The sequence below is a fragment of the Mustela nivalis genome (assembly GCF_964662115.1).
Source record: "Mustela nivalis genome assembly, chromosome: 19".
Taxonomy (NCBI): Eukaryota; Metazoa; Chordata; class Mammalia; order Carnivora; family Mustelidae; genus Mustela; species Mustela nivalis.
Window position 1 is genome coordinate 6,199,569 of NC_139038.1, and position 20,206 is coordinate 6,219,774.

Below are 20,206 nucleotides of genomic sequence, written 5' to 3' on the forward strand. Positions count from 1 at the left end.
CGGACAGCCCTAGAGTACAGGACTCCGCGGTCCCTCACTCTCTGGAAGCCAGCACAGCCAGGTAGATCAGGAGGGAAACTGAGGACTGGCACAGCATTACAGACCACTCGGACCTAAAACAGACAACATCCCCGCCAACAGCAGCAAAATACACGTTTTCCTCAAGTGCACAGGGAACATTCTCCACAACAGACCACGTTCTATAAGGCCACGAATCAAGTCTCAAAAAATTTTTTAAAGACTGAAAGCACACAAAACATTTGCTCTTCCCACAGTGGACTGAAGCTAGAAATCAGGGACAGAAGGGAGAACTCCTGAGTATGGGAAAAGTTGAGCAGTTCAGCACCACAAGGGAAAGTAGAACCTGTCTGGAGACGTATCAAAACTAAAAGCCGCGCTGAGACGGAAACTTGCAGCTAACAGACGCTTACATTGAAAAAGAAGAAAGGTCTGAAATCAAAAACCTACCTTATACCTTAAGGAACTAGGAAAAGAAAAAACTAAGCAGAAAGCTGGCAATAGGAAACAGTATGACAGCAGAGACCGAGAACAGAAAACAACAGAGAAAGCCAATGAAGTCAAGAGTTGGTTCTGCCAAAAAAAAAAAATAGTCAACATAGTGGCAAACCTTCAGCTAAATGCCTATGGCAGGGGAAAGAGGACGAGGGCTTTCTTTTTTGTGGGATTAAAACAAATTTTTTAAAAAATCTCATTTCCACACCAAAATATCAGAGGCCAAAAAAATGTAAAGTCGTGAGTTTATTGCATATGTAACAAAATGAACCTGACCTCCCGGGCCCAGCTGCTGTACAATCACTGTTGCTTGTGTGTTTCCAGCTGGTTCCATAACCACATTAAATAGAACTAGTATTTCTTTAAATACTTTTGATTTTTGACATAAAACAGAACATTAGTGTACAATTTTCACAAAATAAATCCGCGATAAAAACAGTGGGAAGAATAACAAGGATAGCAGCAATACTTAAAAACAAGACGTTACAAAATAAATTAAAAAATACATTATAAAGTGGTTGAGAAACAAAAATAAACAAATTTTTAAAATTCATACTATGTGTCGGGAAGGCTGCCGTGTGGCCCACACCTGGCTGCAGACGGGGCCGGGGGGCGGGGCGCCTCCTCTGCCCAAGGCCCTTCCTGCCAGATGTGCTCGGAGGACCCCCTCACCTGAACTGGGACCACGCGGCCGAGCAAGCTGAGGGAACACAATCCACCTGGTGGGCAGGTCCCCCCACAGGACAGAGCGGTCCTTCCTGTCCCCCAAGCAGCCCCTTTGTCTTTCCTACCTCCAGCACTGGCAGAGCGGTGGTTGGCTACATCCCTGAGGGTCGGCTGATGACCGCTGGTGAGGACCAGCCTGGAAGCGGGGCCCCTGAAGCATCTGGGCAAAGAGGTGAGTGGGGGGTGGGCGGGCGGGGACTACCGTGGAGGGGACGAATGAGAGCTTGTGGGAGACGGGGTCCACATGGACCCAAAGCGGAGTGACCGGGAGCTTTTACCAACTGTCTGCCACACTACTCTTTGGGTGGCCCGATCCACTGTTGATCGTGAAGGTTCTAGAAGGGCAGTGCCACTGACACAGGTCTGTTTGGTGAGAGTCAGCGAGGGCTCTGGAACATTCTGCTCTTTCAGGCTTCACGGTCACACACAGCTGAGGAGGGGGCCCGCGTGCAAGGAGAAAAGCAGAGACTCGGGCCTCCGCCTGCGGAGCTGACGTCGGACACAGGCCAGCAGCCCAGGGCCGCCCGGTGCGCTAAGGGTGGTTCCCCTGTTCCTCCCAACAGCAGGAAGATCGTCGGGAAGGAGCCGAACCCAGCATTCCCACTAGACCCTCGTCTCCTCACTAATTCCTGCAGAGTCTGACCAACACCAAAAGCAGCAGCCGGGCTTCCTCCCCCCTCAGTCCGGAGGTGCTCTCCGCTCGCTCGGGGAGCTCTTCTCCTCCCGCGGTTGGGGTTCGCCTACGAGGGGAAGCCTCTCGCCTCTCTGGGCGCAGGTCTGGCGTTGACATTTGCTCACTCTTCCAGAGGAAGATTCCGAGGGAGGACTAGGGCATCAGGGGGAGCCAGCTTCGGGCACGCCCTCACAAGGATCATGGTAAACGAGACACGAGATGAGCCAAGCTGGGGCAAGGCAGAACTTCTGAAAGACCACGCCCACCGCCCGGCCTGGACTTCCTGAATGGGTTTGACAGACACACGGACATCGCTCCTAAGGAGCCCGGAGTACACACTCCCGCAGCTCCGGGAACCCCCGGCCGACAACCCACGCCCCCCACCCCCAACGCCAGGCAGACCCTGTGATCCAAAGAGGGCCCAGAGCTGCCCTCGTGAGCCCCAGACTGCTTCGGGGCAGCCCGAGGACCCACAGCGAGATGAGAAGGGGAAGCCGCGCCCCCCGACCCGCCACAGTCCGAAGGGGTCAGAACAGAGTCGTCCAAAAAGCTGCTTCCAAACCCCATAGCCGGATGCCAACGCCTAACTTCCAAACCAACAGCAGAATTTCAACAGCGAAATGTCTTGCTCGTGAATTCCCGCACACTTGCCCCCAAAACGAAAACAGTAACAAAAACCAAACAGGACAGCTGGCTGTCGCTGCCCTTCGCGGAAGCCAGTCTCCGCTCGGACCACCTTGTCAAAATACTGCTGCGACTTGCTGTGCAAACTGGAAAGTGGGGTGAGAAACCCGGGCTCCGGCTTGTGCTGGCCTCACGCAGCCCGTGAAGATGTCTGGGCAAGGGGACTGAGCAGTGACTGCTGGGTCGCCCTCTGACGCTCAGAAGATGACCAGAGTGAGCCAGAGCGGAACCGTGCTCCCCCCTCTACTGTCAGGTTTGCATTAAAACAGTGACTCGGGGGTGGGGGGGGGTGTGCTGGGGTTAAGTCAGTGAGGTCAGCCGGTCCCCCCTCCCTTTGAGGTGCGTCTGCACCCAGCCAGCAGCTAGAACAACAGGCTTCTCTCTTGTTAGTTCAGCTCTTAGCAACTTCTGCGCAGAGGCTCTGTTAGTATTCAGTGACCCAGCCGACACCCGGGGGTGCGGGGGCCCCAGCCTGGGACTGGCCGCGAGGAGTGGAGGCTGGTTTGGTCTGTTCTCGTATAAACTCTGTTATGTGGTATTTTCACGGGAAAAATAGCCCCAATTAGATAGATAACGTGGCCAAAGGGACTCTTAAAAAGAAAGATCATTTTTCTCTATGCAACACAAATTTTTCAGCCAGGATCCCCTGAAACCTGCCCCCAGGCTCGCAGCCGAGGCTGCCCCAGCCGCTTTACCTTTCCAAAAGGGAAGCACGCTTCTGCGGCAGGCTTCCCGGCGCGGCGCACTGCCCGCCGACCTCACGGTTCGCTTTCAGTTAGAAATTCATCTGGCACCCGGAGCAAGCGGCGACGATGGGTTTGGAGTTTGAGCTGCTGGACTTGCAAAGGGGCCTCGGGACCATTCTGACACAGAATAGCTGGCAGAGCCACCAGGTACGAACCCTCGGTAAGCCAGGCTCGGTTCCAGAACGTGTGGGTCGGTCTTCCTCTAGGGACCACAGGGCAGTGAGCCCATCACCGTTTGGGTTCCAGTCATAGCGGAATAGCCCGTGTGACCGAAGCCCAGTGCTAAACCTGGCTGCGTTTATTGGATGGGTGCTGGAAGGGGATGGGAGTCCGTCACAGAGGAGGAAAGTATGTGTGGGAGCCACCGGCCAAAGTCCCCCCCACCCCCTCGCTCCCTCAACGAAAAGGAGGGGAGACAACTCTTTGCCTCCGGTGACCTAGGGTTCCCGGGCCTCAGCCAGCCCTGCAGGAGGCACACAGAAAGCTTGCTTTGGGTCTGGTGGTCATGAGCTAGAATCTGTTGCCTTTGGTTGGTCTTCACTCCACAGCAAAGCCACACGTCTCCTCCACGGCCGTCAGCAGCTTCTCATAGAGCTTCTCATAGGATTCATACGGTGGAATGTCAATCCGATTAAAGCTGGAACAGGACAGAAGAGCGGGAGAGTCACTGCTGGGGGGATCCGGACCCAGGACCTGCTGCAGGGACAAGGACAGGCGGGGGCGGAGCATTCGTGCCCCCCGAGCTAGCAGAGAGTGGTGAGTGTGTGTGTGTGTGTGTGTGTGTGTGTGTGTGTGTGTGCATGGACAGAGCCAAGAAAAGGGGGGAAGCATCTCCTTGCCTCGCTGGGTGAGGAGGCAGAGGCAAGCTCCCTGCTCCCCCCAAGTCCTCTTCTGCTCTGAAAGCAAAGATTTTTCATTGCACACACAGCAACACAGACCCTAAAATCTTGCAAACCAAAATTAACTCAATTACTATTTCCTGGTTCTATGAGGACAAAGCTCTCGGCTCGTTTTGTGTGTTGTCTTTGAGGAAAATTATTTCGTATGAAACACCACCTTTGCAGAGAGCCCCGCAATCCAGACCGGCTGACAGGTCACCCCTACCTCCATCTACTGCACGCCCAGCCGATCCCCCGTGACTTGATATGAGACCAAAGGGGGCAGTCTGGAGTATTTCTTGCAAAAACAAGCTATAGCTCAAAACTAATAAAATAGCAAATCCCGGACACGGACATGAAATGAATAGAAATGAGGGAGGAGATGAATCAACATCTCCCTGGGGAAACTCATCTCTACTATTGTGTTAAAAAAAAAAAAAAAAACTCTTTAAGAAGGATATTCTCTCCTAACAAAAGAAATACAGAATTCTGAGAGGCCATAGAGTGACTAAATTACAAGGGGTTAAACAGTTAAGGATTTTTTTTTTTTAAGATTTTATTTATTTATTTGACAGAGAGAAACCAAGCAGGCAGAGAGAGAGAGAGAGAGGAGGAAGCAGGCTCCCTGCTGAGCAGAGAGTCCAATGTGGGACTCGATCCCAGAACCCTGAGATCATGACCTGAGCCGAAGGCAGAGGCTTAACCCACTGAGCCACCCAGGCAGCCCAAGGATGGTTTTTTGAGAAAGAATTGGGGTGAATGGTGGGATAGTCTGGGCGGGGGGCTTCAGCATCAGATGCCGCCGCTCATGGCTGTCGTGTTCCAGCACGGAACTGGGCCAGGCCTTGGCCACAGGGAGGCGAGCAGCTGCCGAGAACGGATACGGTGCTGCTGGGCCGGCCGCGCCGGGAAACGGGAAGCCACAGCCCCGGGCTCCCACCCCAGAACGTTCTGTTGTGCCCCGTGCCTCCCAAGGACCAGGACCTGGCTCTCCTGAACTAGACACGCTGGCCTTCTCGGTACATGGCTTCTGAGACAAAGCGTATGTAAGTAACTTGATTTTTAATCTGCTGTAGATACTATTTAAGTTCAAAGTCTGGGGAAGAAATACTGTTCAGTACACAAGATGCATCATCACAGACTAAGTTCCCAGAAGGAAAATGGGGTCCCAGGAAGTGAAGGCGGGTAACTCCAGATGAAAACCTACAGTTTTGGGGCACGTGGATGGCGCATTCGGTTACGCGTCTGCCCCTTGGTTCCAGCTCAGGTCCTGATATCAAGCCCCGCATCTGACTCTGAGCTCCCCGCAGAGTCTGTTCCGGTTTCTCTCTCCCTCGTTCCCTCCTCCCGCCCCTGCTCACTCTCGATTTCTAATTAAGTCTTAAAAATAGAAACTATAGAGTTTTGGGGGCGCCTGGGTGGCTGAGTGGGTTGAGCGTCCCAAGTCTTGATCTCAGCTCGGGTCCCGATCTCAGAGTCACGAGACCCAGCCCCGGGTCACATGGACATGGAGGCTGTTTAAGATTCTCCCTCTTCCTCGGCCCCTCCCCACCACTCACGTGTACTCGCTCACTCTCTCTAAAAACTAAAATAAAAAAAAAATTTAAGAAGAGAAACTAGTTTTCCTGCAGAGAGGGACGTGTGTGCTCGCGCACAGGAAGACAAGACTGGACCTGCCGGAGCGCCAGGCGACACGAAGCCCATGTCACGACGGACTTCTGACAACCCTCCTGCGACCCGCTGCCGAGTGCTCCTTCTGGCTGACGCTGGGGCCATCGCCAGTGGCCCCGGGACGCTGATTAAGGAAGCGGAGCGCTCCATCCCAGAAAAGAGCTGCGACAAGTCATGCAAAGGGCAGCAACCCCGGAGACAGGCTCCCGGGGAACGGGCCTTACCAGGTATGGGCCTTCGGGAGGTTGTCTGTGTTGGCGTCGATGAGGTGGATGGTGAAGAGCCGGGGCCCTGCCGCGCCTGTAGAGCCTTACGAGAAAACATTCTAGTTAATGCACGTCAGAGGCAGGGCCCGGCCCCGACCCCGACCCCGCTGCCCACCACACCCTCAGCCTAGTGCCGCGGTGGGCTGTGCTGCCCAAGGTCATGGGCTTCTTGTGGCAGCATAAGCCTCTGTGTGGCTTAGCATCTGCTGACCGTGGCTATCCAGGGGCCTCTACCAGACATTCTAGAAAAATCACAGGGCAAGAGCAAAGACTGGTGAGAACTCTCCTGTGCCCCGGCCACGAACCCACTCAAGTGGGGGTATCTGAAGGGTAAAGTCCTTAAACTACCAGTGATACTTTTTTTTCTTTTTCTTTTTGGAGAGAAATTTTTAGCCAGCAGGCCCACTACTGGCAGAGGAGCGGAGTTATAACAGAAGCAAGACACGGGGTCACAAAATCTCCCCAGGAGAGTTTCAACGGGAAGAGAGAAGGACAAAACACCTGGGCCGAAAGCCCAAGGGGACGGAAGGAACTTCTGTCACTCAGAGACGTCCCTGAAATACGGAGACGTCCACAGGGAATATTCCATACGTGAAATGTGTCTGCTCTCACTACTAATATGCAAAATTCCATGTACTAGGTCTAAATATACAACTATGCCATACCTTTTTCTTTCTTGCTCTCAGGGTGATCAAAAATCTAGATGTCAAAATTTTTTTTTTAATCACTGTCAGAAGGGATGAGAGACCGGACGGATACCCAAACTGAACAGTGGAGCCTATCGGGCAGTGCATTTGCACAGAGAACAAAACCGAGTCCCAGGGAGGACCCCTGGCGCTAATGGCCAGCACCGGAGCCAGAGACGCCCGTCTCCTACGTCTCAGGCCAGGCCTCTCTCCCCCACGCCCAGGCCCGCCTTGAGAGAACCGCTGTCAGCCTCAGAAATCAATCCATGGTGCACGTCACGAACTCTGATCGCTTTCCTCAGAGCCTCGCTGCGCCTCCTACCCTCCCTCTCAACCAGTTCTGTAGGGGAAGGCGACGCACCGGATCCACAGGGCCCTTCCTCGCTCAGGTCTCGCCCGACCCCGCTGCGGGCAAGCACCGGGCTGGCCGGCCCCCGGCTGCAGACGGCCCCCCCACACCCCCCTCCTCCCCGAGCCCGTGGCCCGCAGGGATGCTGGGAAAGGCGGGTTTGGCAGGAAGCTGGGCTGTGCTGACTTTCTCTCCTACATGTTACGGGTGTGTTCTTGGGCAGAGGCTCACACAGCCTGGAGCCCCAGAAGCCAGCATCGGATGGAAGAGCCACCAGAGCTCGCCACCTTCTATGCAGGAAAGAGGGTCTCTACGGCCCCTGGGGGGTAGGGTAGCCCCTTCCACAATGCTAGGCAGCTGTTCTGAGGGAACACCCGCCACACCCGTCCCTAGCAGACGCTTCTAGAATCCCGGCATGGCCTGGCAGAGGGCGCGCCTGGGGGAGATGCCTGGGCCAGGAGCCCCGCCTCCACGTCAGTCACCTTGCAAAGCCTTGAAGCCTTGGAGCGGAACCCGGGTGGACCCCGTCACGAACTGCAGGAGCCTGGCCCTCCTCTCCTCGTCGAAGGTCTCCACCGCCTGCCAGAACCAGCGGACGACGTTGCTGTCGGCCCCGCAGTGCTTCAGCCGCGTGTTGGACTTCCAGTCGCTCACGTCGATCTTATCCAGGCCGCCGATGATCAGCTGCGAGGGCGTTCGGCAGCAGGTCAGACCCCGAACCGGGGTCATGCCACGCGCCCCCGCTCCAGCTCCCAGGACGGGAGAGAACATTTACTGCGTCGGAGTAAATGAGCCCCAGGCTTGGACAGGCAGGGAGCGCGGCGGTGTGCCCGATGCTGCCACGCTGGGCTGCTTTCGGACCCCCAGCTTCGGGCTTTCTCACAACCACAGCTCAGCGCTGCATCACAGCGGCGAGGAGTCGGTGCGGGAGAACCAGCTGTAAAATGGGGCCTCATCCCAGGGACCCCGGGGGCTGGGACCAGCAGAGGTTGAAGGCTGGAGTGGAAGGTCCACGCGTACGTGGGTCTGCCCCGGGGTGGGAGGTGCCTCACCGGGGACAGAAAGACAGAAGGATTTCATAGCCCCGAGCCATTCGGCATCAGAGGTGGAACCCGCTGTGTTCGAGCACTTGAAGTGTGATTAGGGGAGACAATAACACTTTGTTCCGAGTCTAATAATAGCCAGAACAAAAGCAGAAAGCTGATGTGCCGGGGGAACCAGGTTATATGCGAGATCACGTCCTCGTGCGAGGGGACTACACTGGAGGGGGTTAGGAACCTCCACTGACGAGATTCTGACAAATAAGATAAGCCACAGAACACCCACACGACGTCCAGAGAAGGATCTGGACTGGCTGCTGCCAAGCAGACAGACACTCACTCTAGCCCTGTTATTCTGGAGCCCCGAGAGCCCCGGCCCTGCTGGGGCATAGGGGAGCCTCACTCTGCCACCACATGTAAAACCAGAAAATAGGGATCACGCTCGCGACCTTGACTGTGGACTTGGCTCAGCCCAGTAAGCACCCACCTCCAGTTCCTTCTGGTCGAAAGGCTTTAGTAAGTGTTGAGGAATGAGTTCATTGAATCCTTTCTGGAGAGCTAAGAACTGGGCTTCGATCCCCCTCATGAATCTCCAGTTTACGTACAGCCTGAAAGACGAAGTCCCAGGAGTTGGAGGCGATACCAAATGGGGCAAGAGAACACTTTTCCCTCCGCAGCAGGGTCGGCCATCATCTGCTGAGCCTCACCCCCCGCCGCCAGGCCTCCCCGGGGTGGTGGTGTTTGGGGGGAGGGGGCATGAACCCCCCCCAGCAGCTGGTAGGACCGGGTTAAAAATAAGTCAGTCAGCCCAGGCCTGGACACATTCCGAAGCTTTACTAAAAATAGGCCTGACCTGTTAGTAAAGTAATTCTTTACTAAGAATTGACCTGACCTGTTACAACGATTCTGGCCATTGTTTAAAAGTAGATTTGAAAGTAAGATTCGGGGACATCATGAGAGCCACACACCAGTCAGGCCCCCCAAGCACTCCGACGTGCCCACAGGCTTCCAGATTTCTAGTGTCGGCAACTCGTCATTTCTTTGCCGTCAGAGGTGGGGCCACGACGGAGCCGACTTCCTCGAGACTGAACTCAAGGAAATTTCCAGGCTCCACTTCTCTCCTACACTCACCACTTCACACCCAGAATCGGGAGGCCATTTGCAATCCCTTGTGCCACTTGGGATCGGGGTGGGGGGGATCATTACTGCCCCTTCAACAGGTCAGGCCTGGTGGCATCGGGGCTCCCCCACGCAGAGCCCGCAGAAGCCGACAGTTCAATTACTGTGATTCTGGCCCCACGTGCTGACGGGGACAGGGAAGCCTCTGACAGTGAAGGCGCTGTGACCTCCTAAATGTGGACCCAGCTGTGCCCGGGACGGTCCTGGGCACCCGGATGCCCCAGCGGCGGCCACCATCCCCTGGAACATTACCGGACATATTCTTTCTTGTTCTCCTCTGTGACAGGAACGTTTCGGCCGTTGGGCTTCAGTTCATGCTGAAGAATCCTCCCGAAGGCATTGTGCTCCACGCAGAAGGTGTGGTCCAGCACGGGGGTGATATCGTTCTCTCTGTAGGAGTTAGGACAGAAGACGGAGGTCAGACCTTTGCCGCAGCACAGCAGAGAACAGAACACGAGCGAGGAAGATCCAGGGGACAGACAGACAGACAGACAGAACTGACCGCCTGCCGCCCCAGAGCTGCAGGAGGAGCTGCCGCGGGCAGACACAGAGCCTGTGCCAGCGCAGGGGTGCGGATACTGGGAGCAGCCGGGGGACCCCAGCTCCACGTCCATGTTCCCCCGACCCTCGGCTTCCCCCTTCGCAGGAAGGTGACGGCAGCCCTACCATTCTGTGATTTTACAAGACACGGTGACCTGATTGCTTTGTCACCTGAGTCTCTGAACAGAAAGGAGGGATTCACAAAGAGCGGAGTCCAAGGAAAAGCCACCTGCAGGGACACACACCTACACGAGACCGCCCCCCCCTTTAAAGCAGCCACTCACACAAAGTGGCACTTGAGAGAGTTCAGACGGCCCCCTGCCCCTGCCGCACTTCTGGCAACACAGAGTGAAAGCTCTCCCGTGGGCTGGAGGCCCGCCCCTCGCAGACTGCCCGTTCCCAGTGGGGACACGCGAAGTGGAGCCGACAGAGCACAGGACACAACTGAGTTCAGCTCCTCGGCGCGCCCTCCCCCTGCCAGAGGCTGGATCTCTTGCTCCTGTGGACTCGGCTCCCTCCCAAGGACCGTGTCCCCAGGGATCGGGCCGACTGCTTTCAAAAGCGTTTTAGGAGACTTCTAAAACAACGGTGACGAAATGGAATTTTTCTTGATCTTTTTCTTGTATCAAATACTTTGACATAAGGTACTTTGCTACTAATTTTGTTTTTGACTTTCCATCTCCCCATGAGAGTCAAAAGCAAACCACCTGCCCATCTGTCCGGCCAAGGATTACAAGGATGTGTGATCCTTAAGAATTTGAGGAGACAGGGGAGGGGTGTCTGGGTGGCTCAGTGGGTTAAGCCTCTGCCTTTGGCTCAGGTCATGATTCCTAGGGTCCTGGGATCGAGGCCTGCTCCCTCTGCCTGCCTCTCTGCCTACTTGTGATCTCTCTCTCTGTCAAATAAATAAAATCTTTAAAAAAAAAAAAAAAAGAATTTGACAAGACAACAAAAGAAATTAGTCTATAAAGTGAAACTGGCCAAACATCACGAAGAATGTTTACTGAGTATTTCTTATTCGATCTACTTTTATGCATCTGGTTGTGAAACAGCATTTTCTTTCTCTAACTTCACACCCACCCCTCAAAAACAATCACATGCACACACACATACACACATGCGCAGAACGAATGTATCTGGCGTACGAGACGGTGGCTGTGCACGAATTCGCCATTGTCCGAGCAGGAAGGCTGTACTTACAGAATCCACACTAAGCTCTTATGTAATTCTGGATCCACCGACTCCAAATCTGAGAGCTGGATGGGCTTCCCCAGGAGTTGCTTATAGAAGGGAACCGTGAAGCCTCCGTTGATGTAGTGTCCGTGGAACACAGCGAGACCCATGATCCGGCCCACAAAGTGGAAGTAAGATAGATGGTCCTGTAGGAGGCACCAGAGAACACGAAGTCATCAGAAGAAGGCCCGGCCAAAGTGGGAACCTCGAGCTTCGGGCTTTCTCCAAGCTTCTCCAGAGAATGAACCGTCCCATCACCACCGAACACGGACTCGGTTACTCACGGGCTGTGCTCACCGACAGAGAAAGGAAGGCTGGTTAGATAGTCAAAACCCAGAGCTCGTGTTTTGTAGCGATCATCTGAGCATTTGAAAGGCCCTTAGTTCAAACACCTCCTCCGGATTGCAACATCATTTGTGGCACTCGGTGTAGAAGGAAAATGCAGAACCCCTTACTCAAAAATTAAGAATTTCAACACGGGCAATGGCAGAATCAAACCAAGCACAGGCCCTTCTAAGTGCAGGGCGCCTGGGGAAACCCTCCGCCTTCTCACTGTGCTACCAGAAAGAGAGCAGAGGGCAATCCCTCCCGAGTCCCTGGAGAAAGCGGAAGAGAAAAAATCCGAAGAAGGAAGACAAAATGAAAAAGGAACATAAAGGAAAATTCTCTGCACGTGAAGCACTCTAAAACTAGAGCTCTTCTGGCTTTTAACAGGGAAATACACATCTTTGCTTCCAGTTGGAATTATAATCGGAATTCATCAAAACCTCATTTCTATTTAGGCTCTGTCATATTTGAATGTTTGTAGAGTAGAGCTGATCCCAGACTGCCTCAGGGCCGTGGGCTCGGCAGCAGTGACCACAGGACACGGCCCCACGGGGAGAGCCCTCCACACGCCGGCTGTCTAACCTTAGGCCGGTCACTCACTCCACGCTCACGTTTCCTCTCAAACGAGCAAAAAGACCAATTATGGAAAATTCTAATTTTGACTGGGAGAAGACGGATTTCATAGCCCCGGTCTCAGAATGACATGATCAGCAAATCCTCCGACCTCGGTTCCCTCAACTGGCGAAAAAGGGCTCTGAGTAGTCCGAGCAGTTCAGTTTCACTCTTGCTGTCTTTGAAATTAACATACCCTGTGATCCCGGGCCTGGGAGAGAAATCATTCCCCTTAATCTGGTTCCCACTCGGCCTTTCGCTGTCTGTTTACCACAGACTCCGAGCAAGCCCAGAACGAACAGACCAAGGATAGAGACCAAACCTGGAAATCCATTTTAAAAAATGTTCCAATTTGCCCCTTCTCCGTTCATGAATACTTACGGGGTTGATTGAGGAATCTGGGTTGATCTGCAACATGTAAATGTTGTCCGTAGAATATTGGAAGAGTCCGTAATACGGATTCAACATTTCATGGCACAGTAAGTAAAGCCACTCCCTAGGAACAAGAACAGTGGAAAGGCATTTCATACGTGCGAGAACGTCCGGTCTTCGGTCTTACCTGACAGACGGGTTCCCTGTGTCCTGGAAGGCCCCACTGGTGGGGATACCCTGCTCTGAGAGAAGGGGCCCAGCACAGACTGGGAAGGAACAACTTGCTTCTGGCTGAATGAGAAATAATGGCTTTTCTGGCCCTGACCCTGCACAGGTCGGAAGCTGAGGAAGACCCGCACTGACCCGAGTCAGGACCGCCTCCTCCAGGCAGTCCTCTCGACAGCTACCTGGTCAGCTTTCCTGCACCTCAGCTAAAATTCTCTCTGCTACTGTGCAGAGACACACATCTCAGGTGATGACGCTCGTGCTGTGGTAGTAACAGACAAACGTACTGTAAGAAGGACCGAGATCCTAGTTTTATTTTAAAAAGAGTGTGCGCGTGCGCACATACACACAAAACAGGAAAGCTGTCTACAAAGAGCAAAGAGAAAGAGGGGGACGATTTACGCTGACAGTAGTTAACTTGAGAATTAACATTCTGGGGCATCTGCAGTCTTCTTTTGCTTCTTTCTAGAAAGTTCTTCAATTTCCACTATAACATGTTATCACACTTAAGCGAGGAGAAGATATTTCACAGTCTGGGGAGATGGATTAAGAATAACTTTTGCCCTTCATAATCTTCTATTTTGCTGAATTCTTATATTTTGCCATAAACATTTATTTATTTGAGAGAACATGTGCACTCTTGAGTAGGGAAGGGACAGAGGGAGAGAGAATCCTAAGCAGGCTCCATGCCCAGCATGGAGCCTGACACAGGACTTGATCTCCAGACCCTGAGATCATGACCTGAGCCAAAAATCAAGAGTCAGACGTTTAACCGACTGAGCCACCGAGGCACCCCAACATTTGCTGCTTTTATAATTTAAAAAGCAAGCTTAATACTTAATAAGATTAATTCTAAGAGTTCTAAAATCTGGGATATTTAAGAATGAATTACTTTCAGAATTCCTAAATATTCCAATCATTTCATTATAAAAAAGCCCCAAATCAGAGACAAACAAAACAAGCACTCTCAGTAGAATCCGGAGGAATCTGGGGAAAATACGGGGAAACCCGCACCCAAGCACCTGTGCCACTTCTTACAAAGACCCTTTTCTTCTTTATTCAAAACTCCTCTCAAATGAATAAATTTCATTAAGATAAACAGACCCAAGTTTTATTCTGGAATTTCTTACTCTGTCAAATAGAAAAGGCAGAGAATTGAGAAAGATTATGAAAGGATAAGCGCACGTGCAAATAATTCAGGAAAACTGGGAGAGTACACAAAAAAGAATCAGACCACAACAAAATTATGTATCAAACTCAAAAGAACAGAAAGGAAGTGCCAGAAGCAGTGAGACTCCAAATGTTAACAAAATTCTTTACTAGAAAGGCAGAATTCTCCAACTAGAAGACCTGGATTCCTCCCCCCAAGTTTCAGAGTTTGGGTTTGAGAAGAGTCATTTTCCAAAGCCAAGGACCCGCAACTGTCTAGACAGGAAGTGATTAAAATACAAGCGAACATTCTGACCAAGTCACGCACGGAGGTAGGGAGGCGTATTAGGGATGTTAAGGAAGTGGTAAGGGGAGAGCTAACTATACAGGCAAAAGGGTTTTTTAACAGTACAGGAAATGGTTCGGTACCAAACACTGCGGAAGTAAGTGTAGACTGATTCTCATCAACCAGATAATGAAGGCAGACACACATATGTGGGATTTAAATCTCTCTAAAGCTCTCTGAGATAGATCTGATCCCCTACAGACACGAGGAAGGACCTGAGGGGTGAAATAACGCAAGACCCAACAGGAGGCAGGAAAGCCAGGGCTCACAGTGCTCTTCCCACTAGAGCACGGTGTCAACCAAGGGGGGCTCGCCAAAGACCTCTCCGTGTGGAAGACTTGATAAAAACAGGACACGCGGAAGGAAGAGAACTCCTAGCACACGAAACCAAGCTATTCACATGTGTGCCTGGGAATATGTAGTACCAGCCACGCAAACGAACGACGGTAGGTTGGAACAGTTCAGGACACCGAATTTCTGAGACCATAAAGGAAATAAAGAAAATGCAAGCAGTCTGATTTAAATTGTTGGGGCAGATATGAACGTGTAACTAGGAAGATTCTCCGCTATGGAGGAGGACAGAAAGCCTAATCCTCTTAGCTGGAGACAGAATTTGTGTTATCAAGGGCAAACAGAAGTGACACTGCCAAAAGAAAGATGGTTTCTAGACTCAAGATCAAGTTCAAGACGAACCTTGGGATGGTCTTGAAAGGAAAAATGGCTTCCCTGGAGAGCTGGTGCCAATGTGAGCTCATGCCAGGCGAATGCATGCCTTTCTGCGGCCTTTCTCCCAGTCGGACTTGGCAAAAGGGTAGGAGGAGAGAGAGACAGGCAGTGGGAAGTAGGTGGAGGACTGATTCCATCCAGGGCCACAGGGCAGATCGGGACTCCTTGCTTTTCAATGTCTTTTCTTTTGGCTCCTGAAAAAAAAAATCCCAGCTCTACCCAGAAACCAAATGAAACCACTTAGAATATGTATCAGAACATAATTTCTCTTGGGGTAGCTGCTGTAGGGCTGAGAACCTGCCCTAAGTGGGGAGCATGTGACATCCTGTCCCGACTTCCCAAGACACATCTTCACAGGGGCACGACCTCTTCGGTAGCCTCTACCAGAGCTGGAGTTTTAGAATTACTTGTGTAATTCTTTTATTAATGTCTGTACCTCATGAGATTGAGAACGCCTTTGGATGGGGACTTGGAAGGGGTGACGGGGGCAGAGAACCCATCACTGTGTTCTCTGTCGTATCCCTAGTGCCTAATACGTGGTAGAGTCTCGACATTAATGGGTAATGAGTAAACACCGTCTTCACAAGAGCAAACATTATAGGGGTGTTCTTGAAGAGTCAGTCCTGTGAAAACTCCATCACAGATGGTAGATTAAAAGTGAATTTTTCTCATTTTATATTTTGTTACCCTGGAATCCATAAATGAGTATGTTACGATACCATAAAAAAATAAAAACGTGCCAGACAGTGCCGCTGGGAACAACAGTACAGAGGTTCCTCCAAAAATTAAAGATAGGCACACCATGTGATCCAGTAATGCCACTACTGGGTATTTACCCAAAGAAAATGAAGACACTAATTCAAAGTCTTACGCGCTCCTCGGCTTATTTACAGTGGCATTATTGTAGCAGCATTATTGACAACAGGCAAGATGCAGAAGCAGTCTCAGTGCCCACGAACCGACGAACGGGGAAAGCTGTGATGTACGTACATGCGGGCATGTGAATCCGCAGAAAGGACAGGAGCTCGCGGCCACGGACGGACCCAGAGGGTATGATGCCGAGCGAACTCGGTCAGACACAAATACCTTGTGATTTCACTTATATTTGGAATCCAAAAAACACCGCACACCAAACGAACAAAGCAGAAACAGACCCGTAGAGACGGGAACGGATGCACGGCGGCGGGAGATGAGGGGCCAGGGGTGGGCCACGGAACGGTGGGGGGGGGATGAGGGACTGAGGCCGTCACGGGGAGGAGAGGCGCAGCCTCGGGTCACGGGCCGCGGCGTGGGCGGCGCTCGCCGTGCAGGGACAGGTGGCAGCCACACCTGTGAGCAGAGCCCAGGTGTTTCCGGAACACTGAGCTGCCCGCCGGGGACGAAGGCCACGTTGTGCGTCAAGTGTACGGCAATAAAGCAACTCAGAGGTGAGCAGGTAAAAATAACTAGACCGTTCCGAGCCACCGCTTCTGTTCGCGCGAGGAGCGTCCGGCGCGGAGTGAGGGGCCCGTCAGCAAGAGCGGAGCAAGGGAAGGGAGAGGAAACTGCGAGCGGGATAAAGCTGCGGCTTCGGCGGACCCGTCGAGAACTGAACAGCCCCCGAGCACACGGGCCACGCAGGCCGGGGGAACACGGGATCTCGGGGCTGGGGCAGGGGGTTACCCTGTGAGCAGACCCCAGAGAACGGAGGGAACAAGCTATGGGACCCCTCGGGACACTCCAGGCAAAGGCCTAGGCAGGCCGCGGAGAGAGCGCGGCGGCCGGAGGGGGGAGGCCGTGGGGCACCTGGGGGTTGGCTGGGAGCCTGGGGCCGGGGAGGACTGGCAGAGCCTCCAGAAAGCTGATGGTGGCCTGTGCAGGGCAGTGAGACACGGAGGGGGCGGGGGAGGGGGCAAGGGGAGCAGCCACCACGCATTCAGGAGTGAGGACAGGAGCCCAAGCGGGGAGCTGGGGAGCCAGAGGGGCCACGGGTGGTCTGCGCAGGGTTCTTTGCTGAGGACTGACTACAGGTGGATGGGCTCTGGGAGGTGACCAGGCAGTGGCTGGGGAGAAACAAGAAGCTAGTATGAGGGGCGCCATCAGAGATTTGGGACCATTAGGCTCGGGAGGCTTTACAAATCCCTAAGAAGAGCCCAGGGCGAACAGGTGCAGTGCTGAGGGGACTGAGCAGTGGGGTACAGTGGGGTATAGGTGCAGAGACAGAACCCGGGGCGCACTCAGGCGACCCCAGGACCAAGCTGGGGGCTGCCAATGCCCCAGGGTGAAGTCCGACAGGGGACTGCTAGGAGGCAGATGAAGAGAGAGTGGTGGCCCAGGACCCAGTGGAAAAAGAGCTTTGAGGACAGGGAAGGACCAACGACACCAGGTGCTGCTGACAGACCAGGGGAGGTGAAGGCCGCGGAGGCATCGCGGGGTCTGCAGAGATGCAGCCAGGGGAGACCTTGACACAAGGGGCTTCAGAGGGCAGAAAGGGGTGCCGGGGAGGGAGGGAGGGGGTGTGGAGAGGAAGTGAGAGATGTGGAGGCGGGGCCGGGAGCTGCATGACCTCAGTGACCCTTGCGAGGGCTCTGCCGCAAGGGGAACCGAGCAGGGGTCAGTGACCGAGGGAGGAGCAGTTGCTCCTGGAATTCCTCCTTTTCTTTCTACTTTGCTCTGTTCGCCTTTAGTGCTTCCTTAAAGCACAGACAGGAAGGGGATACAGTGTCTGGCAAAGGTCGGGTGTCCCCAAGGTGTGGAGAGGCCAGCGGTGTGGACGGCGTCGTGCCCCGGCCACCTGTCCCCGCTCAGCAGAGGCTCGGCAGCCCCTGGATGGGATTGTTCAGGGTCAAGGTTTTGCCGGACAAGGGCAACACACGAAGAGGAGAAGGGAGTGATGACGGTGGTGACGTGGCAGCAGGACGTCAGGACGGGAAGGGGGAGGAAAAAAAAGGCAGAACACTCTGGATGATGGGCGGTCCTACATGGGCCTAAGTGACTTCTGGTGAAGGAGGGACTAAAATCAGGTTGTCACCAGTGATGACAGGTGCTGAAAGACAGGACGGCAATGCCTTCAAAAGTCTGAATGAAAATGGTTTTCTTTGGGACGCCTGGAGGCTCAGTCAGTTAAGCCTCCGCCTTCAGCTCAGGTCATGATCCCAGGGTCCTGGGATCGAGTCCCGCATCGGGCTCCCTGCTAGTGGGGCGCTTGCTTTTCCCTCTCTCTTTGCCGGCTGCTCCCACTACTTGTGATCTGTGTCAAATAAAATCTTTTTTTAAACAAAGGAAGAAAAGACATTATTCTGAGTTACAAAGACAATGAAGGAAGGTCTCCAAATGACGACAGCACAAACCAGGAAGTGAGTGTTAAACGGGGCCTTCAGCACAGGCACGAATTCCCCAGCCCATCTGTGTCTATGACCACAGGTCGTGAATGTCTGAACTCAGCCGGTTTAGTGACATAAAATTACCCAGTAGGAGAGAGAGTTAAAAGCGCAGAAAAGGCAGTTGTCTCCAAGGTGTAAAGACATAGGATGGGAAATAGCAGTTTTTCATTCTTCTATTTTCAAGATCGCTTGCATGAATGATTCTGACCATCGCATCATTCTGCAGAGTTCCTCTGACACCAGTGCCCCACAGTCCCCTCCTGGGAAAAGCAAGGCTGACTGCCACGCTCCCGGACTGATTTCAAAAGCATGTCCCACGTGTTTCAGGTTTGGAGCTCCCGGATGACGTAGGGGTGGGGAGGGGGGCTGAAAAGCTGAAACCTGTCTTTCCAAGAAGTAAATTCAGGGCAAAGGAGACGTGCATTCTGGTGGCAGTGACACTGCCTCGATCCCAGGAGCGCTGAAGGCCACGCAGGGGGTCTGGACTGCCCCAGGACAAGCGCCTCTGAAAAACCTCCCGTCCCGGGGGCGCGGAGCCCCGTGCAGCCGCAAGCGGGGCCGCCCCAGCTCCTCACCTCGCCACTCCGCCATAATCCAGACCTTCCTCTCCCCGGAACTTCACCATCAGCCGCTTCTTCAGATCCTTGGGCCGCATCTTCATGATCTGACGGTAAGACTCCTGCTCGGCAAAATGACAGTGTCAGAGAGAAGAATGGGTGGTATTTACAGTTACAGAAGGTGACAGGTTGTTGGTGATGGAGACCCAACCAGGGTGCACGTGCATTGACAGCAAAGTCTGAGCTGGTTCCATTCAAAGTGTTGATTCGGTGTCTCTGGTGTCCTGTATGCAGTGGCGCCTGTCACCTGATCTCCCCTGAGTCTCCCTCAGGAACAAGGCAGCCTGCGCCTGGCGACGCCACACCAAAAGGACACACACACCCCCATTTGCAGCACAATTACTGAAGGCTTAAGAGCAAACATACATCCTCACTAGAGTCCATGTTCTCCAAATTAACTTTAATGTGGCCATACTAAGAACAACTTACATATTTGTAAGAAAGATTTGATTTATTCATTTGACAGAGAGAGAGCATAAGTAGGGGGAGCAGCAGACAGAGGGAGAAGCTGACTCCCCACAGAGCAGGGAGCCCAACTCGAGACTCGATCCCAGGACTCTGGGATCATGACCGGAGCCGAAGGCAGACGCTCAACCAACTGAGCCACCCAGGCATCCCAACTTCTGTATGTTAACCAAAATAAGACGTCCCTAGAGAATCTGAACAGTAAATGAATTCTGAGCCTGTTTTTATATCTGAGGTGAAGAATCACAGGATTTCTGGAGTCAAAAAAGCAAAAAAAAAAAAAAAAGGTTTAAGTAATAAGACACACACAGTAGCTTGCCCAAAACACAGAAAACAGGTGGCCAGCCCAGCCTTCCCCCAGATTCAGATTTTTGAGTGGAACTAGCTAAATGCAGATATTTTCAATGATTAAGGCACTTGAGAATCTTTTCATGCTTTAAATTTAATGTAATTCAAGCTTCAGCATCCCAAGAGGGGAAGAGGATGCTGAGTGGACATGCGCTGGCAGCAACACATCAGTAACTTGGTGCTTTTCTCTCCCCGGCAACCATTTACGATGGCTCAATGGCCATTCTGGCCAATCCGTCTATTCGCCCAACACCGGCTGTGCACGGGCGTTGAGCGTGGCCCCGGGCGCCTCCTCAGTGCCCATCACCCCGAAGACGCCACTGGGCTCCCCACAGGCCGGACCTTGCCCTCCGTGCCCCTCCACCCAGCCCCTGCAGCCCAGGGGGGATCTGAGTTCAGCTCTTATCCACTTTCCTCTGATCGCTTCTGCCTGTGATTCCCCTGGCAGGCAGGATAAGGCCCGCACATCGCTG

At 53.2% G+C, this 20,206-nt stretch overlaps 1 protein-coding gene across 3 annotated transcripts in view; it reads right to left on the minus strand.

The window, feature by feature from the left end:
• Positions 1–728: 728 nt before the first annotated feature.
• The window catches only part of SMURF1 (SMAD specific E3 ubiquitin protein ligase 1), a 106,148-nt gene continuing 86,670 nt past the window's right edge, over positions 729–20,206 (minus strand). For 2 of the 3 annotated variants that reach the window (XM_082712721.1, XM_082712719.1), the window contains 8 exons: positions 18,879–18,982; positions 12,505–12,619; positions 11,152–11,330; positions 9,664–9,801; positions 8,720–8,840; positions 7,675–7,876; positions 6,116–6,200; positions 729–3,979 (listed from right to left, as the gene is read on the minus strand). In XM_082712721.1, coding sequence (XP_082568847.1) covers positions 3,880–3,979; positions 6,116–6,200; positions 7,675–7,876; positions 8,720–8,840; positions 9,664–9,801; positions 11,152–11,330; positions 12,505–12,619; positions 18,879–18,982 — 1,044 coding nt within the window. In that variant the 3' untranslated portion in view covers positions 729–3,879. The remainder of the gene's footprint in view (positions 3,980–6,115; positions 6,201–7,674; positions 7,877–8,719; positions 8,841–9,663; positions 9,802–11,151; positions 11,331–12,504; positions 12,620–18,878; positions 18,983–20,206) is intronic. The other variant, XM_082712720.1, reaches the window with a different exon arrangement.